This window comes from Pteropus medius, unplaced genomic scaffold (genome assembly GCF_902729225.1).
Source record: "Pteropus medius unplaced genomic scaffold, Ma_sr-lr_union100, whole genome shotgun sequence".
In the NCBI taxonomy this organism is placed as follows: Eukaryota; Metazoa; Chordata; class Mammalia; order Chiroptera; family Pteropodidae; genus Pteropus; species Pteropus medius.
In genome coordinates, this window is record NW_024350923.1 from 2,683,438 (window position 1) to 2,703,889 (window position 20,452).

Genomic DNA, 20,452 nt, shown 5'->3' on the forward strand with positions numbered 1-20,452 from the left:
GGTCTCCCCCAGACGGGATGAGCTCAGCGCGGTGAGCCTTGGCCTGCGTCCCTGCATGCTGGTGGGTGGCGTGTCCATGTGAGGAAGGAGATCAAAAACAGTCTAGCAGACATCAAACGGTCGCCCTGGCAACCACGGGCGAGTCAAACACCAGGGAGATGAACTGAGAAGTCTCGCCTGGGATTCACGACCTCTGGCTTCTGCGTGCGTCCCCAGGAGGTGACGGGACAGGGCCGGGGGCAGAATGGGGTGGCAGACACGGGGGGCGGGGGCGCAGCGCCAAACCCACTCACCTCCTCCTCCTCGAAGCCCGTGAGGTCCCAGCGGTAATTGAGCCGCATCTGTTTTCTCTTCCAGTGCTCCATGAACGTGGCGGCTGCAGGCAGAGGGGACGACCCGAAAGTTAGGGGCTGAGAAGCCCCCGCAACACCGGGTGACATCGACGCACTGCCCCCTTCTGCACCATTTGATGAGCGAGGTCACCCTGTGACAGCATGCTGGACCAAGAACTTCACATGAAGTAACCCGTTCGGCCCGTCCACCCATCGTGGGGCAGAGATGATCACTTTCCCATTTCACAGGCGAAGACACCGAGGCACAGGGAAATCAGGTCCTAGCCAGCCAGTGAGGGGACAGGCAGGCTGGTCCCATATCCTGTGCTCCATGTGTCTTGGGGACCTCAGGTCACAGATGGACTTCTCGCAGTTGTAAAGGGTAAGAGGTGGGCCAAGGCCACTCGCTCGAGTTCAAACCCACGTAGGTGGCCTGACTGCTGAGGTGCACTCTTAGCTGCTAAATGTCGTTAGAATGCCACCTCCTCCAGGAAGCCTCTCATCATCCTTCTCAGAGTCAGAAAGAAACCAACTCCTCTCGGGACCCCTTTTGCCCACGGTGCCCACACTGCCTTCCAGTGTGATCCCTGTCATGTCGAGTGGCCCTTCTGGTGTGTGGGGCAGGGGTGGGGCCTCGTTCACCTGGATGCCCGGCACACAGCCAGTGCCTGGCACAGACACACACTCAAGAGAGCTCACTGCGTGAGCGCCGGGCTTTCGCGAGCGAACAGCTTGCGAGCGGAGATGCAACTGGCTGGATCGTTCGTCATTAGTTTGTCCCCACAAGGGAAAGTCAGCAGAGGCCGTGGGTTGGACGGACGTAAGTGTGGTTGTCAGGTTAGCTGAGCTGTCACGCATCAGGCTCTGCTCAGCGAGCTGTCTCGTAAGTATTAATCTCCTGTCAACCCCACCAGAATCACGGGCGGGAGGTGCTGCTCTTTCTCCCTTTTACAGAACAGGAAACTGAGGTTCGGAGGAACTCGGTGGCTTGTGTGATAAGGGGCGGCGTCAGGATGGAAATAAAATGAGAAGCGGATCCACCTACGCGATCCTCCACCAGGAAAGGACGCGTGCTTAGACGGGCACGTAGCAGGTCTGAGTCTGGCCCGGACCTGGCTCGGAGGGCTGCGGTCAACGCAGAACCCCGCTCCCCGCCCCGAGTGTGCGTGCGTCTCTGTGCACCACCAGCTGGGCCCAGCCGGGAGGCAGGAGCCTCTCAGGTCTTCCAGACGGGGGGACTTTAATCCTGGGAACTGGCCACACCGGCGACAGAGGAGCTGAGGAGCCAGGTGGTCGAGGGGGAGACCGCCCAGCGGTCGCAATGGCAGGAGGCGGCTCCGGTTCAGGGGTGGAGGGACGATGGGAGGTGGCGTCCCCAGAGCCAGAGCCTGGAGCTGCCCAGAAGCTAGGGTCAGGGACGGAGGGCTTTCGCGTGGGGGTCTGGGCCCCGAAGAGGACAAAGCCTCTGCCGGATGCCGGAGGAGGCAGAGGGCGGTGGGGACAAACACGCTGGCTCTCCCTCCTTCTCCCTCGTCTGCCATCAGGACCTCCCACGGGCTGAAGCCATCAGGACACCGGCGAGCCAGGGGCCTGGGAGACACAGTCCCCGCCATACAGATACGTCCTCGGCAGACGCATACTGGGCACCATCGCTGTGACAAGGACTCCGGAGGGGGCCACGCCCTGCTGTGAGGAGGCGCACGGCCCGTCTGGGAGGCGCACGCTCCTTCACGAGTTTCCATGGCTGTCTCTCCTTGTCCTCCGCCTGCCCATGGCAGTGCCTCTCAGACCTCGGGTCATGTGAGAGCAGAAAGATACCCCTATTTTGGACTGCCCCGGAGGGCTGGCTCCATGCACACCTGCAGAGCTGGCCTGCTTATTGTCTCTGGCCTGGCCTTGCCACGTCCTCCCCATTCCCAGCTCACTCACCCCCACCTTCTGGACCTCACCCTCCCTCCGCTCACCAGCCTGCAGTGTGACAAGTTACCTCTCACAGAGGACTCCAACGTGTGCCACATTCTGTGCTAGGAATTTACCCACATCGGTTAGCCCAGTCCTTGCAAAAACGCCAGGCAACAGAAAGTACTTCGCTTCATCCATTTACAAACAGAGGCTCAGAGGGTTAAGTGCTCTGTGTGACGTCAACTGCAGGTCGAAAGCCTGAGGTTTGAACCTGATCCTGTTTGACCCCAGAGTCCACGCTTAACCGCTGCACTTGACTGACCCTCTGCTCAGGTATTTGCTATTCTCTAAGGGAATAATAGTCATATTCACAATAAGTAATCTGATTCTTAGAGAAAAACTTATAGGGCCAGTTTATGAATGAGAAAATGAAGGCACATAAGAGAGAGAGAGCGTAAGTCATCTGCCCGAGGTCACACAGCCGGGCAGCTGGGCTTTGAACCCAGGCATTCTTTCTTAGAATTCGTCCCGTGAAACGTGTCATGACAGACACAAGGGCCCTCTCCCAGAGGTGTCTGTGGGTCAGCCAGGCCCAAGACCGGGCCCTGAGGGGCGGAGACAGTCTACAGACAAGGCTGGTTTGGTTCGGTTCTCTTTAAGAAATAAAGACATTTTACATAAAATCACAAATGTCCTGTCTCTCCTTTAAAAAGCGGCCGCATTGACACCAAAAGGCCGGCAGTGAGGAGTGGGCAGTACCCCTCTGTCACGGTTTCGGCGCACCTTCTCTGCCTGGTCAGGCTCCACTGGGCCCCACTGTCTGGACTCAGTGGCACTGACTTTGCCAGGCCTGCTTTGGAGCTAAGAGGTGGCGCTGTGGAGTTCAGGCCTGGCCCACAGGTGGGGAGCTGTGAAGCCCATGCAGACCCAGGGGCAGTGCCCAGGGGCGGTCCCCAGGTCTCAGCTCAAAGCTGGGTGTCCCGAGCAGCATGATGCCCCGCCTTCCACGGAGCTGGGCCACAGCCAAGTGTCCCTCCTCTATGACTGTGCCCCTGCAGCCCTCCCCGCTCACACCAACTGTGGGGACAGCGGTGGCACCTGCGGGTTTTCTGTCCCTTCCCTTCGAGGTTCTGCCATAATGGTTCTCCTTGTCAAGGTGCCAACGACATTGCACAAATATCATGGGACGTCCAGTGGGGCGTGGTGCCTCTGCACACCTATCAGCCTGCCCCCGAGCTTCCAGTGCAAGATAACGCACTCCTGTTACAGATGGGTAAACTGAGGCTCTGAGGAGTCCAGTGACTGGCTAATAAACGCCAGAAACCTGGACCTAGGACGTGAAGACCAGCCGGGGTCAGGGGTGGTGTCTTCCCACCCACACGAGGACAAGCTGTGTGCCAAGTTAGGTCTGTGGCACAAAGAAATGAAGAAATGGCCTCGAAATGGCCTCAGCGGCCATCCAAGGGGGCCAAAGACACAAGACCCGCCCTCCCGAATTCTAGAGCCCGGCGGGCAGCACGGCACAAAGACGCGGACGGTGACGGCGGCCAAGGCCAAGGCCGTGGCGGGAGCAGGCGGTTGAGCTAGGATCTGCCTGTCTTCAAACCTTCATATAAATGACACAGTGCGAGACAAGCACACTCTGTGGAGAAGCCTGGAGGTGGCAGGCCACCGAGGTGCCCGGCTCTACGCTGGGTCAAGGCCAGGTGAGCGCGGGCAGGTGACCGGCCCGCCTCTGCCAGCTGCAGCCCCGCGTCTGCACCACGGGCTTGGTGACAATGGTGACAGGAGGTGGGGCGCGAGTCAGTCCCCAGCACTGCTCCGGGCCGCACGGGCGGCACATGCCACGGGGGACGTCTCACGACCTGGCTCGTCCGGCAGGTTAGCCACCGTGTCTTGTTAAGAGGCTGATCGCGGGACAAATGGCCACCTAAGGGACGGCTCCATTTATCCAAAACATCCGGAATGTTTACAGGGAAATCCGCAGGGACAGGAGGCAGGCCGGTGGCTGCCGGGGCGTGTGGGGTAGGGAGTGGGGGAGTTGGGGCGGGGGCGGGACGGGCAGCTCAGCGGGTCCGGGTTTCCATTTGGGGTGAAGAAGATGTTTTGGCGACAATGGCCCAACGTGTGAATGGACCGAACGCCACTGACCCATGGACTTAGAATGGTTCATTTCTGTGAGTTCCACCTCAATAAAAAAAGAATCGAACCGCAGAACAAAGGGACAGGGTCCCCTGTGTCCGCCAGCCACATCCTGGAAGAGCAGAGCCAACGCCCGGCGGCCACCTGTGGGGAGCGGTCTGGTCGCCTTCCGTCAGGGTTCCTCAGACGGTGGGTCTGGGGTCCCCGTGCCGGATGCCCCAGGGCGCCTGCTAAGACGCAGACTCCCGGGCCCCGGGCCTGGGCCGTGGGCTCTGCATTCGGAACGGTCGTGCGGGCTGTGCCCTCCTTCGCCCCGAACCACTTCTATACACCCTCAGATGCCCCTGGTCCGGCCGGCGGGATCACCACAGGGCTGCCACGGCCTCTCAGACCTGGCGGGGACGTCTCAGGCCACAGAGGCCAGGCTCGGACCGACGCCGGGTGCTTCTGAGGCTGGTGGCCCTGGAACGGCCCACTCCGCGGTGAGGCCCAGGCTCCTGGGGGTGGGGGCTCGTCTCCCAAACCTCTGCCACCCACTCCGGGCCCGGGGGGCAGGCAGGGCTCAGTCACGCAGACTCCGTCAGCGCGGGGCCACGTCCTCCCTAAAACGCAATCCCCCCACCCCAGCAAAGACTAGTCTCGTGCCCGCTGGTTCCCAACACTGTCAGATGCTCGCCCAACGCACACGTGGAGACCAGAGATGGGGACCCAGCATGCCATGGAGACGGGTTTCAGGCATGAAGGCCGCCCGCCCTCTATTTCTCCCTTTAGGTCACCAGGCACTCTGCTTATTTGTCCTCATGGAACACATATACAAGCCTCCAGGCATTTCCTGCCCCCTACCCCCCACCCCGCCACACATCTTCAATTCCAGCAGAGAATCCGTGTAACTCTCCCTAAGTCTCCACCTGGCTCGGGGGGACCCAGCAGGTGACCTGTCAACTGTCAACTCCCTTCAGCCCCCTCCCCCAAGGGGGTTCACCTCCGCCACTTCATGAAAGCCGCGGCCACCTTTCCCCAGCTCCTGGCTGTTGGGTTCCAATCACACACCCTCCTTTGTTCTGCCTGAGGCTGACAAGCCGCCGCAACCCCATCATTATGCCGCCATTTCAGAAAATTGACCCTAGAGCACGGCTAAATGGGGCTCGGCGAGGCTGCACGTGACACTCATCTGAGGCATTGAAATGTCACCAGGCCCAGGCAGCCACGAGCTCCCGTCTCCAGGACCAGAGTGTCAGCCCCAGCGGAAGCCGGGGGCCACCGTGGACGGGAGGCCGGATGGAAACCGGGGGCGACGCAGCCCCTCCCCCCGCAGGCTGCGCTCTGCCATCGTGGGAGCTTGAACGGTAACAGCTGGCGGAGAGAGGAAGGGCGGGCGGAGAAGAAACACCTGCGGGAAGGTGATCCCTCAGCGGTAACGAGCAAATAATTGAGTAAGGGATTAGAAAGCCCACCCGGGGAGGTCTCTGCTAATTACCCTTGACAGCAAGTGTGAAAGGCCTGGGGACAGAGGGACTGTCTCCCTCCCTTCCCTCCCCATGGGCAGGGGGTGTGGACTCAACACCCGTCTCTCCAGGCCCAGCAGGCTCTTTCCTGTTGCTTCTGTCTTGATTCATAATTAGTTCCTTTTTCCTAAAGTAAAGGCTTCACGGGAGTGGTCTGGCTTTTTTGTTATTTTTCCCTCCCAAATGGGGGTGTGTCGACTGAGCTTGCGCTGGACTCTGGTTGACAGACAGGCACTTTTGTGTCTCCCGTGGTGGAAACGGCACCGTGGGGGCTTGGGGCAAACGGCAGAATGCAGGCTGGCTTCTTCCCCCGTCTCCCTCGGGCACAGAACCATCTGACTTAGTCTCAAGGATGGGGCCGCTGGTAAGGGCTGGCCAACACCTCTGAGGGTGTGAAGCGGCACCCCTGTGCACGTAGTAGGTGCTCAATAAAGAAGGGTGCCGCGAGCCGGCTGGCTTCCTGGAAAGGGAGCACCGGACCTGACGGTCGTAGTGACGTCGCCAGGTGCTGGCTGAGTGGGTCAATCTCTCCTCCCTCAGGGAGCCACAGGACGGAGCTTGGACGACGTGTGGTTAGGGAGTTGTGACCAATCACAGATCTGTCACGTCCCTTACGAATCTGCTAGCGGTGTGACCTTGGGCAAGTCACGTGACCTCTCTGCTTCCGCGTCCTCATCACGGGATCCCGACAGAGTCCCCATCTGCTGTGGGGTGGCTGAGAGAAGCTGTGCAGAGCTCCTAGCCAGGGCCTGGCACACAGCCAGAAGGGGGAAGGTATGCCAGGCGACAGTACAGGTGGGGTCATCCTGTCAGGAACAAGCCAGGCGGGCCTGCAGAGCGGCGTCAGCCTGAGCCGTCAGTGCCGCCGGCAGCGGGGAGCGGGGCCCGCTGGCGTACTGGGGGCAGGAGCCAGATGCTGGGCTCCCGTCCTCCCCCCGCCTCGTACCGGTGGTGTCGGCTGGGAAAGCTGCCGCGGGGTGCTCATCGGCCGAGTGGGGGATGAGGACGTTGGCCTCTGCTGTCATCAGGGGGATGAAGGGGCCACCGCACGCAGGAGGCTTAGAACAGGGCCGAGCACATGGCGGGGCCCAGCTCCTGGAAGCTAGCGTTCCTTTCTGAAGGAGATGAGGTGACGTGACTCAGAGCGGCCCCAAGCACAGGTGACACGTGAGATTTGAACTCTCATTTCCTAGGGTCCGGGCCGTTTTCACATTTTCAAAAAGCAAGTGCTCACTGAACCGAGGTACCAGCTAACATGATGTGACAGGTGGCGCCAGGCACAGGGGACGGCGTCACCAGCAGCGACTCATTAGAGGTTCCCGACAGCCCTCTGAGGCAGCTGCTGCTACGAGCTCCATTTCACAGATGGGGAGCCTGGGCCCAGAGGGTGCAAGCAGCTCGCTTGAGGTCCCACAGCCGGTAGGCGACAGCTGGGAACCGAACCTGACAGCCAACCAGCCGAGATAGATGACCAGGCTGAACCGTTAGGTGGGCAGTGTGTGCAGGTTGGGAGTGTGCAGACAGGGGAGCCTCTCGCTAGGACAGGGTGACCTCGAGGCCTCAGCCGGAGCTTCCTGGGCCCAGACTTGGGTGGGGGGAGGGAGGGAGCTGAGCGGACTGAGGTCTGAGGAGGGACTGGGTGAGGAGCGGAGGGCAGGAGAGAGGTGTCGGGGAGAGATGGACGCAGGGCCCAGAGTGCGGGGCTGGGCGTGGAGGGGCACAGGCTCGGAGCGGGGTGCCCTCTGCGCCTGGCCTGGCATTCGATCCTCGCCTTGGTGGCCAGGAGCTCGGTGGCCCAGGTGGCCCGGGCAACCATGCCAGCTCTCAGGGCCTTGGCTTCCTTACCTGTGAAACAGACACGGGGAGCCACACGGGGCGTGCCCCAGGGCCGGCCGGGTCGGGAGAGTGCAGAGCCCCAGCCCCCCACCCGCTCTAAAGCAGCCGCCTTCCTGGGCCACGGATCCTGGTCCCACGGAAGAGGTCCCGTTCCTAACGGCGCAGCGCCCACCTGGCTGGGTCAGAATAACTCGCCTGCCTCTGTGACGCCACACAGCCCTGGGGACCCGCGGGCGGAGCGGGGATGATTCCCACCCATCGGTGGCCAGGCCCCACCCAGGGTGCTTGGCGATGGGCCCCACCCAGGCTGCCTCTGCCTCACGCCAGCCACCGGGGGTGGGGGGGGTGCTCCGCTTACCCCAGAGGGCCATGAAGACGGAGAAGAAGACCGTGGCGGGGTTGTCGAAGAGGTGACTGGCCCGGGCTGTGGCGCACGCCGAGCTCATCTTCCAGTAGCTGCAGGTCTTGTCACACAGCGGGCACATGGTGATGTTGTGCCTCTGGTCACACATCTCCATGCTGGAAGAGAGGGGGCGTCTGAGGGCGCAGGGCCGGAGGCTGGGCGGGGAGGGCCCCTGGGTCCCACCACGGTGGGCTGTGGGCAGGCTCGCCAGCTGGCGTCGGCCTGTGCCACGTCCCTCTTCTCCACCCGGGGCCCGCTTCACGTGGCACGTGCTGTCACACGGGCCCCTCTGCGGGGTTTCACGCTTGGCTGCTGCTGCCCTAAAATCCTTAACGAGTGTCGAATGAGTTCCACATTTTCATTCTGCATGGCTCCGGCGATTTCTGCAGCCCCCGACGTCTGGGCTCCGTGGACTTCCACCCAGGCCTGCTGGGGAGCCACAGAGGGGCACGCGAATGTTCACCCCTGGAGCTACCCTTGATCGGTGGCACCCACAGCCCGTGCCGGAGCCACTGCTAGGAGAAGCCGAGGGCCCCCAGCCTCCGCCAGTGCTAACAGCGGATGCCGCCCCAGTCCTGGCATTACAGGCCTCGCCCCGGACACCGAGAGGAACAGGGTGACGCTGTGTTCTCTTGAGAGCCCGCTGCGTGCTGGGCACGTGCAGGTCTCCATTGGCCCTTGTGGGGACGATGTGCAGAGGGAACACATCCGCAAGCTGCCTGGGGTGGGGGAGACCCACCATGTGGGGCTCTCCCAGGAGACGAGGGGCGTCTGGCCAGGATGGTGGGTCCTGTTTACAGCGGGCTTTTGTTCTGCTGAGCAGATGCGAAATCTGGGGCAAGGGCGGAGCTGCTGTGGACAGATGGCAGAGAGGGGCTGTGAGGCCCAGGGCCCTCCCGCTCCGCCCCTGGCACTGAGACACTAACGTTTAAAGGCCATCGGCTGTGCGGGCAGAAGCCCACGCAGAGCGTCCACCTGGCCTGCACCAGGTGGAGACTGGCACAGTCCCGTGGTCACAGACAAAGAAAGGAGCCCAGAGCAGAGACGTGACTTGCTCAGGGCCACGCAGCAGTGTGGGGACTGAGCTCGGGTCTCTGTCTGCAAAGCCCGTGCTCTGCACAGCGCCCCTGCTGCCCAGAGGCCACAGGAGGGCTCCGGCCGAGACCAGGAGGCCTGGGCAAGGGCCTCGCTCAGCCGCGCCTGCCTCTGTGGCCCTGGCCAGGTCTTCTCACCTCAGACTGTTTCTCCTGGAAGATGAGGGGAGGGGCCAGCTGTGGCCCTTCTCCCCGTGAACTTGGACAAGACATTGACGTATAAGTGGACACCGGCAGGAGTTCTCACTCCCACGGGTGAGATGGTTGTCTGGGAGAAGCCTGGAGGAGGGGCTGCCTTTTCGGCTTTTGTTTCTAATTTCTGATGCACACAAGTTTGTGCGCAGACTCGTGCCCGGCCCTCAGCAGTCGGTGTGTCAGCAGCCGTCGGAGGGCTCCGAGGGCCCTTCGCTGCCCGGCTCAGCGGGCGTCCTGCCTCGATTCTTCCGTCCCACCTACTCACTAAACGCTTCTTAAAAAGTCGTGCACATGCCGTAGGTGCCAGGCATTGTGTTGGGCACGGGGGACGGAAGGATGGGTGGTGACCAAGGCTGTGGGCTCCAAGCACCTGGGGAAGTGTGTGTTGTGTGTATGTGTACATGTGTACATGCACGTGTATACACGTGCAAATGTGCATGCATGCACAGTGTGTGCATGCACATGAGCGCACACGTGTACCTCTGTACATGCATGCACGCATGCGTACATGCGCATGTGCGCACATACGCGCGAGCATGCACGTGTGCATGTGCACACACATGTGTGCTGGTGTGAGCACGCACACACGTGTGCAAATGTGCGCACATGCGTGCCCATGCACGCATGCGCAGGTGCCCGTGCGTGCCCGTGCACATGCATACACATGTGCGCAGGTATGAGTGCACGTGCACGAACGTGTGCATGTGCACATGCATGTGTGTGCACATGTACGTGCATATGAGCACGTGTGTGTGCATGCATGTGTATGTGTGTGCGCCTGCACATGTACATGTGCGGGCCTGAGCATGTGTGAGGGCCGGGCACGTGCAGGTGGCCAGGCAGCGTGGACCTGGAGGCACCAGCTCTGGGTTTGCATGTCAGCTCTACCACCCGAGATCTGCATGGCCTCGGGCAGGGCGCTCGCATTCTGTGGCTCAGGCTCCCCATCTGTAGAATGCGGGTGCTGAGAGTGAAGAGCATCTGCGTTACTGAGTTGTCCAGAGGGTCAGACAGAACGCAGGGGACACAGGAGGGGCGCTGCATGCACACGCCACGCTCCTGTCCATTACTGTCACCACGAGATAACCAGGCACCAGGTGGCTACGGCGATTCTGAAGGAGGCACAGGAGCCGTCTGGAAGGGCCCGTTTCTTGCTCCTCCCTGAGTGCCCTGGTTTCTGGGCTCAAGTCCCTCTCAGGGGACTGGCCCACAGAGGGTCCCCTACTGCCAGCATGCCTCCTGGAGCCACAGTGACTGCCCGGCCTGAAGGTGGGGGCCTGGAGCCCCGTGGTCAGGGGCCGGGGAAGGGCCACGGCCCTGCACCTCTGCCTGTGTGACCCCATGGCGGCCTCGGCCCTCCTCCCTGCCAGCACAAACACCAGCCAGACAAAAAGCCTTTTCTGCCAGTTTTAAACTCTCCGCCTCTCCCTTCACCACCTTCAGCCAAAATAAAGACAAGGAATGAGAAGGTCTGTTCTTCGCAGTGGGCGGAGGGTGGCTCAGCCTCCAAGGGATAGGCCGGCTTCGCCAAGGCACCAACCAGGCAGAAGCCAAGGTGGGCCTGGCCTTGGGAGCCCCCGGTCAGCGCCATCTGCCTCGCAGACTATGTGACAGCAGGCGGTGGCGCCGGCCTGGCCTAGGGGTCTCGGCGCCCTTGTTGGGGCGTCCACGCCTGCCTGGGAGAGCCTCCTGGCAGAGGCAGCTGGCCCGAGTCCCCTCCAGGGGAGGGAGGAGGGGGAGGAGAAGTCCCCAGCTGCCTCTCAGGGGGACCCTGAGGGCTCCGTTGGCCACGTCCCTTGGGGTTTGGAGTTAAACTCCCACCTGGATAGACACTTTGGTCCCTTCCACAGTCACACCCAAGCACAGAGGCCTCGTGCTGTGTGAGAAACACGCGTTCTCCTGCCTGTGCCCAAAACAACCCTGGAGGGGACACAGCCACATTCTCCTAATGTTTGGTTCCGGTGGGTGGAATAGTTTAGGTGTTTTTCACGTATTGAAACATCATTTACACAAAAGTTGGTCGGATGTGGCCTTTCTGCACTGAGGGTCGTAAGGAGTGGGCGTCCTCACCAGGTAGAGACTCACTTGTTCTACTGAACCAGGTGACGATGCACAGCTCTGCTCGAGAGACACCGAGCTGAATCATAAGAAACACATCTGGGTGGATGTCCTAGGAGCCTTCCTGGGAGACTGTGCTCCCGAGCGGCAGGGCCACCGGCTTGCCCATCGGCCAGTGGCCCTAACACACAGCACGGGCTGCCTTGGGGTCTCTGTCAGCAGGTACAGGAAATAACCAGACTTCTATCCCCCAAGGATGGCCATGTCCTGGCTGCCATCTGGGAGAGTCACACACCCACCGGGGCCAGGCTGCCTCTGGGGTCTCAGCTTTCCTCCCAGAGCCCGCAGACCTGCCCCAACCCCTGGAGACCGCGTTCAGAGGCCCGGCTCTGCGGTCCCGGCCCCACTTCCCAGAGCCCTGGCAACAAGGGGCGCTTCGTGGAGGGAGACCTGGCAGGCCGAGTCCCCTGCCCCGAGGTCTGCAGACATTCCTGCCTCACTTCCTGACCTCGCAAGGAAGCAGTGCATTTTCTTGTCAGATCATGACTGAAAATGAAAAGGAGAAAAAACCTTCAAAGAACGAAAAGGAACTGGATGTTTGCTTTGTCTCCTTTCGACAATAAAACGCCTTCTATGACGTCCAGACTTCGGGGGCCAATTAAGCCCCTTGCACCGCGCCTCCCGTCCTGACGGCGTGTGGCCCCGTGCGCCACGTCGGGGGGCGGGGCCGAGAGCGTGTGAGGGAGGGGGAGGGGGCCCCAGTCCAAGGAAGCCCGAAACTGTGTAGAGGGATGTGGCTCCTTCGTAAGGACGGGGACCACCTACCTGGGGATGTTTTCATTGACGGTGACGCATCCGTAGAGGAACACGATGACCCCGACCACAGAGGCGGGGATGAGCATCTGGGTGTACACGCCCAGCCAGGCGAAGTACAGGCCGATCTTCTCCCCAAAATACTTCCTGCAGCATGGGTGAAGCCAAACACAGACCAGTTTAACCTCATTCTGTTCCAGTGGGCAGACATGTGTCACGTCCCCTCCCCGGCTCAAATGGGGGCCACTGACTCTCTAGATCAAGAAGTAGAAACTGGAGGCGGGGCTCTGAGCCCAGGCCGTCAGGTTTGGGGGTGCTCTCTGCTTTTCTTACACCTCCCCCCTCCCTTCTGTGCCCTGGGAAAGGTAGGAGCACTTCCGTGTGTGACACCCAGGCTGGGGGACGTGATGGAGGGCCCTGGGAGGCCGCCAGCTCCACTGCAAGTCCAATCCAGCTGAGAATCGCCATGAGCTCCAGCTGGGAAAACCAAGTGCTTCTTACAGGAAGCGCTCCTGGCGCCTAGATGAGCCTCAACTAATTCTCATGGGCTGGATACTGGTCTACGCATCCCCGTAGGACACCCGTTCTTAATCTGGCCGGCCCCGCCTCCCGCCCTTGGGACAGAGGTCCTCTGGGGAGAGGACAGGTTTGGGGGCAGCTTCCTGTTCCTGTCAACACAGTAATGCCGAGTTAAGCAGGCTCTGAAGTGAGGAGGGGACAGTGAACAGGGCGGAAGAGATGCCTTAAACTCAGGCTGGTCCAGAATGCCATCCCCCCCAGGCCCCCTGCGACCTGGGGTCCCTTACCCAGTCTCTTCAAGTTCAAACAGGTCCCCAAGTGCTGAACAGTCAGCATAGATGAAACACACGGGGGCATTTATCCAACTGACATCTGACCAGGGAGCCACCCTCCATGGCCTCTGCCCTGGGGACCCCGCTCACCTGACCAGGTCGATGGGCTGGTACTTGTAGAAGACCCCGTAACTCGCCCACTCTTCGTACAGAAGCTGCAAGAGAGGGGCTGGTGAACACGTGGCACACCCCATTCTGTCCCCAGAACACTGAGCTGCCGGGACGCCAACCGACGGATGTTCTTGGTTAATGGTGGCATCACTCGGTCATTCAACAAACACTCACTGAGAGCTGGCCATGTGCCAGGCACCGTGCTGGGCATTGGGCCTTCGGAAGTGAGCTCGGCGGACGCGGCCATGAGCCCTGAGCTCCCGTGTTGGCAGGGGAGCTGGCTGCAAAAAACTGGGTCACTTTCAGCTCTCGTAAGGGTCCCAAAGAACCACCCTTGGTGGCAGCCGAGCTGTTGCCGGAGGTCGGGCGGCGGGGTGGGGGTGCTCCTCGAGCAAGAACGCGCCTATGTTTCTAGGTGAAGGTAGGGATGGGAAAGAAGCCTCTGGCATCGTGATGGAATCCTGGCCCTTCCTCATTTTATTCGGATTTGATCTAAAATGGCCTGATACCGTAAGGCTCTTGTGCTTAGGTTTCCCACTTGTCCCTGTCACACACTAAACCATCTTTATAAAGGACGGAATCCACGAGGGTTTAGAGCAGAGAAATACGAGTGACGAGACTGAGAACAATCTCACGGGTGCAGAGAACTCAGCATCCGTCTGCTGCGATGGGCCGTCTGACTAACATGCTTAGCGAAGTAAATGAGCTCGACACACACCCCACTGCCCCCGGGCACTGGGCAGGGCCGCGAATGCGTGTGACAGATGGGAAGCCTTGTGTGAACACGTACAGGTGTCCTAGGGAAGATGCCGCGTTAGGATGGCTGGTTTCAAGAAAGAATCCCACGCATGTGGATCATCGGTGTTTTACAAACCTTAACTCAAAGCCTCAGGCCGCAGCTGGCTGGACGGGGGCTGGGACCCACCCGAGACCTCCTGTGCCTCGGCCACCTGTCTCTGCTGGATCGGACGAGAAATGGGCAGGAGGCGGGCGTGGGGACGCCCGGGAGGACTCACCAGGGTCACCTGGACTCTTCTGTACACTGTGGCTTGTCTTGTGTCTTTAATCCTTAACACTGAACTTAACATTGAGTATAGGGGGGTCCCCTATACTCAGATTCTGCTACAGCCCTGCAAAAACAGGCACCGTCTTCTATCATCACCCCAAACACTCTACGCCAGGAACTGAATGTCTGTGTCTCCAAAGCTCATGTTGAAGCCTTAACCCCCAATGTGACTGTTTGGAGATGAGGCCATAAGCTTGGGGTTTGGTCTGACAGGACGGGTGTCCTCATAAGAAGAGACGTGAGAGCTTTCTCTCTCCATGAACACTCACGGAGGAAAGTCATGTGAGGACACAGCAAGAAGGTGGCCGTCTGCAGGCCAGAAAGGGAGCCTTCACCAGGAGCCAACCCTGCCAACACCTTGACCTTGACTCCCAGCCTCAAGAAGCAGGAGAACTCGACGTCTTGTTTAAGCCGCCCCTTCTACCGCATTCCGTTCCAGCAGCCCGAGCTAATACATTCTCTCCCACCAACTCTTTGCATTTCTATGCACAAAGATATCTTCAAGTAAGTCTCAGGAAATTAAAAATGTGTACGAGGCTCTCTGGGTGGGGTCTAGCTTCTACAGACTGGGGAGTCAGGGGTCCTTAGAAACGGCCCTCTGGTGAACCCCACTTCCTCAGGCTCCTTCTGCAGCTCTGAGAAATTATGCTCAGGAGACGACGAGCACTGGGTTTCATCAAAGGTCAACAACGCACACGCCTCTAAGAAGCAGAGAGAGAAGTCCCTTAGAGAAGCAAAATGCATTCTTAATAAATTCAAAGTCCCCCTTGCTGTCAGAGCCCCGGGTTTTGCCTGTCCTGGTCTTTAGCTGTCTTTAGATTCTTCTGTAAGTGGCACCAACAGCTTGTATGCAGCAGGATTCTGACAAATGGCAAGGCTTGCTGCTGGCGGACGAGCCTTTGCAGCTTCCGGTAAAAAACTGGACGCACAGGGCCTCCCCTGCTGTCTCGGAGGGGAGAGGGTCCAGGATGAGAGCTATGCTCCTGTGCCGGGACGCTGGCTCTGCTCAGTCTAGAGTGGGCATCCTGGGCAGACCCTCCCTCTCTGAGCCCCTCGCGGGTGGTCCTGGGCAGACCTTGACCCCTGAGTCCTGAGAGGGTGACCTGGGTCAGGCCCACCCCTCTGAGCCCCATCGCCTCCTTTATCCTGAAGGGTGCTGCCCTCCCCGCCAGTCACAGGGTGAACTCAATGGGCTCGTGCACGTCACAGAGCTGTGTGAAAGGCACAGTGCTGGCGGCTCCTTGTGTGTCTCTGCCTGCTCATGCAGAACATGATGAAAAGCCCACAGTTTTATTCTGTAAATGGAGGTCTAAGCCAGCAAACGTCGATGACCCTGCACCTCTGGAAAAGCTAAGTGGCCACCACTGCCCCGGGCGGCTTCCTGCCCTCGGCTGGAATCAAGTCACTGATTTCTGCTGTTGCCTGGCGGGGAGGGACATCGGAGGGAGGGAGGGCTGGAGGGGGCGAAGAAACGTTGGAGGAGAAGCCACAAAAGAGCCTGTCAAAGACGTGGCCACGACAGGCTGGTCGCCACGTTCATGGGCCTGCCGGCAGGACTGGCCCACGGCAGGCCAGCTACTGCCTGCTGAAAGCCGTGACAGAGGGAGGCACACTCGGCTTTCCATGGAAGCCACCTCACCTCGGTGGGATTTTCTTTCTGCCAAGAAGAGAATGTCAATCACCCTGCAGCTGTCTGTAAAGCAAGCCACCTTCAGCAGGCAGGACTCCGAGGGTGCACCCCAGCCTCGTGGACAGGGCGGGAGGGGCCAGGGCCCTGGGTGGGCCCATCGGGGCTGGGGTGCCAGTGACCCAGAGCCCTCTGGCACCCACACCTCGGCGGGGTCTCGGCTCAGCTCGTTGGCACCCTGCCCACCCAGACCTCCCGCCTGGGCCCACGTGCTGAGCAGACTGTCACGGCCCTGAGGCCATCCTCCATGACTGCATGCACTCGGCCCTTGCCATCTCGCCCCAGGAGGACCAAGTTCGTCCAGTCTGTGTCATCCCCAACACCTCAGACAAAGCCTGAGGCAGAGAACAGGTTTTTAGGGAGTGACGGCCAAAGGAACGGATGAATGAAGAAAGGAATGGATGATGAATGGATGATGAATGGATGATGAATGGTGATGGGTCTCGGTCCAGCACAGGAGCGGGCAGTTTCTATCCACACGCAAAGGAGGTGCTGGGGCTCAGAGGGGACAGTCCCCTGTCCCTGGGCCCATGATGGCCACCTCTGCCTCTTGCTCAGACATTCCTGCCTGGGCTCCTGCACCGGAAGATGGCCTTGGCTCGGCTGTGTCCCCGCTTCTGCCCTGTGAGGGACCTTGGGTCGGGTACCCGGAGCTCCTGCCACAGGTTTTGTCATTGGAAAGGCAAACTACGCAGAATTGGGTCATTTAAGGTGGAGTCATCGTGAGAGAATGAGAAGTTCTCTAAGGTTCTGAGTTCGGATCGAAACATCTACCTGGGGCATCGTCTCTCCCCCCTTCCTCCCTCTCTTTCCCTTTATTCCATTTATCCATCCACCCATCCATCTATCTCCCTATCCATCCGTCCATCCATGCATCCATGCATGCATTACATCCATCCACACCTGTCCTCCACCATCCATCATCAATCCATCCATCCATCCATCATCCATCCATCCATGCATGCATGCATCCATCCTCCACACTGATGCGCATCACGTCCGTCAGGTCCGTCGTCCGTCCGAATAAAATTCGGTAAAATAAAATAAAATTCACTCCACGTCCATTCATTGGTAGATAAAGTCCGTCACTTAAGTGCATCTAAGGCGTTTCAATTCACTTTGAAATCGATAGCATTAAATCTTCTGTCCGTCGATAAAATTCGTCCGTCCCCGTCGCGTCGATGCAGTAACCACTTTGTCGTCGGTTGATGGTAAGAACATGCGTGTTCCAAATTCACTTTGGTCATCGCGAGTAAAAGTCACGCTTTGCGTCGATGATATATGCGTATATACCATCTGGAAACAAAAATTAAAATTTTGCGTCGTCGCGTCCGTCGCGTCCGATGCCGCGCGATAAAATAAAGGTCGCGGTAGGCCCGGAGTCGATGGTAGTGGTAGATAAATCCGTCGCGCGTTAAATAAAGCGCGTCGCGTCGTCGAATGCGGAGTCGTCGCCATTAAAATTCAGGTAAAATTAAAAGTGGGTAGCGCGTCGTCGTCACTTTGGGTCTGCTCGTACGCGTTCGTCGCGTCGTCTTGATGATTAAATAATACTTGATAAAGATGGTCGTCGTCGCGTCGATGTCCGTCCGGAATAAAAAAATTCGTCACTTTGATGCAAGTCGTAGCCACCTGTCGATAAGTTAAAATCATTTTGGTATACCATCCATCCACCGTCCCTCCACCCATCCATCCACCCATCCGCTCTGTCTATCTTCCCCATCATCCATCCATCCATCATCCATCAACTCCACCCATCCATCTACCTATCCATCATCCATGCATGCATCCATCATGCATATGCATCCATCCATCACCGTCCCTCCACCTATCCACCGTCCGTCCATCCATCCATCCACACATCCATCCATCCATCCATCCACCCATCCATCCACCTGCCCAATGCTCTCTGAGTACCCCCAAGGGCCAGGCCTTCGGTTCACTGCTGGAACAGGAAATTAAGAGGGGGTGGGTATAGGGTGGGCGGCATTCTGCGCAGAACATGGGTCTGGATGGACCTGGAGCTGTGTTCGCTGGGCCTGGCACGCAGTAGCGCCCAGGAAATAGCTCCCGCAAACGTCACTGCACGAGACCGTCCTGGCACTGACGAGACCATCGGCGGAGTGGTCTTCGGATCAGCAAGGCAGCCAGCGTGGCTGGAGCAGGGGAGGAAGCTGGCGGGTTAGGATGCAGGGAGCTATGGCCTGGAGGACTGAATTGGGCCAAAAGGAGGTCCTGGTGCCCTGAGGAAGGGCACCCACGAGTGGCTGAGGGGTGCAGAGAGCTGGCTCGGCGGGCCCGTGGCGGGGATGGGGTTGTTTGTTGGGGTCTCAGGCAGATGCCAGATGTTCCACCCACAGTAACCGAATACGTAATTCCTGTGCTAACCTGACAGTGTCTTCAGCCGGGTTCCCGAGGTGGCAAGTCATGTCAAGTACTGAAGGTTTAGAAGCACGTTCAGGGGGCTGAGGGCGGTGGGAACGGAGAACACTCTGGACACAGCGGTCCCCAGCCCCGCGGTCTGGGACAGGGATACCCTACGAGGTTGTCGGGGAAGCATCTGCACCCCCCTCCTTGGGGGGATCCGCTCCTGGGGGGGATGAGGGTGAGGAAGGGGGGTCAACGACGCAGGTCTGGGAGGCCACCCCCCGAGGTGGGGGAGGAACGCTTGTTGTTGGGGGAGCCAAGAGGGGCTGATGCGGATGCGGGGAGCAGGCTGGGATCAGGCGTGGGCGCGTGTGCTGGCTGGCAGGGCGGCGCCTCCTTGAGTGTGTGTTGGCGGGGGAGGGAAATGGCCGGGGTGGGGGGCGTTCATGTGGGGGTCGGGGAGACGGAGCTTCCTGGAGAGCCTGGGTGGGCGGAGTCAGGACCAGCCACTGAGTGTTCCCCAAAGTGCATCCCACAGAACACCAACTCGATCCCGGCTCCATGAGAAAGGGTTCCAGGTTAAGTAAGTTTGAGAAATACTGGGCGGACCTTTGACCAACAAGCTCCCCCGGGTGCCCCTGGGGCCCGTGGCTCCCCCTGCGGCTGCCACAGCAGTTTCCAGACTGGTTTGCCCGGGGGCCGGCCAGGATTAGGCTGATTGTCAGCGAGGATGGCTGGAGGTCGAGTAGCCATCGCAGCCACGATGCAGGCTCTGACCCGGCCAGGCCCACTGGAAGGCGGACAGGCGGACAGGCGGTGCGTGCAGAGCCCGCCCTCTCACGCGCCCCCCATAACCTGCCCCAGACGCTTCCGAGAACCAGAAAGAGCAAACGGACCGAAATGAGTTCACCTGCGTTCTGCCTCCAAGGCTTGGGGGCAGGTGTCCCCACGCAGCCCGCCACGGGCGCCCGGTCCCGTCGTGGGCCTGACCCTCCCGCCAGTCCTGGTTCCCCCGGCCCGACCCTCCCGCCAGCCCTGGGTCCCCCGGCCCGACCCTCCCGCCGGCCCCGGGTCCCCCGGCCCGACCGGGCCAGCGCCTTCCGCTCCGCGTCTACTTACTTTTCTGTCATTGAAGTCCACTTTCTCCCCTTCGTAGTCTCCCTGTTCAAAAGGAGAGGAGGGACATTTCATCACCCGAGGACGCTCTCGAGCAGCTTGGACCCCCGACGTTTCCTAACGAACCCCACAAGCCCTCGCCAACGGTTCAGGTGCTCCCAGGACGAGACCCCACAGAGCGGGAGGGGGGCCGGGCCTCCCTCCCCGGATTCAAGGCCAGGCCCCGGAAACTGGCAACACGAAAGAAAGGGGGCTTCTGGGGCTGGGGGAGTCGTATCCGTAGGGTGTGGGTCCCCGGTGCCCTGTCCAGGTGGCGCCCCTTTCTCTCTGTGTCCCTGGAGGGGTGACAAACGATACGGTGACCTCACAGAGATCAGTGAGCCCAGCTCTCCTGTGTCACGGAATGAAACATTGAGGCTCCGAGAAGCTAACTGACTTTCCTGAGGACAGATGGCTGACTCGGGCTGGGCCGGGACTTGATCCAGGCCTCTGAATCCAAAGGAAGAGAAGCTGGTTGGAGGGTGGGGGGCGTCTCAAAGTCCAAGTGTGGTCCGTACACCAGCGGTTGACACCAGTGACTGAGCAGGAGCCACAAGCGAGGTTCTGTGCAGGGCTGGCGTGGCCACAGGTCCTGACACCCCGACACCCCGGTCTTAGAATGGAGACCCTCTGAGAGCCCACCCTTCTAGCGTTTCTCGTGTTTCTTGTCATGGCTGAGACAGCCCCCACGATTGTCTGCACCTCATCTACCCGAAGGTCAGTCAGCTGGTGACTTCAGGGTGGGTAGATGCCAACCAGGAAGGAAACCCCAAAACCGCCGAGCGGCCGGCCGAGATGTCAAAATCCTTTTTCTGTCGTTGACATACTAATTACAGGAGACCTCCTGGGGGTCCCGCTCAAGGCAGAGGACGCTCCCCAGCACCCCCACCTCGCTGACAGGTATCCTTATTGAACGAATGAATGAAGGAATGAAC

The 20,452-nt window shown here is 60.0% G+C and overlaps 1 protein-coding gene across 1 annotated transcript in view; it reads right to left on the reverse strand.

Moving 5' to 3' along the window:
* The window catches only part of ANO1 (anoctamin 1), a 146,795-nt gene that overhangs the window by 26,983 nt on the left and 99,360 nt on the right, over positions 1-20,452 (reverse strand). The window contains 5 exon segments of the mRNA XM_039840594.1: positions 294-376; positions 8,076-8,236; positions 12,293-12,427; positions 13,222-13,286; positions 19,482-19,523. Coding sequence (XP_039696528.1) covers positions 294-376; positions 8,076-8,236; positions 12,293-12,427; positions 13,222-13,286; positions 19,482-19,523 — 486 coding nt within the window.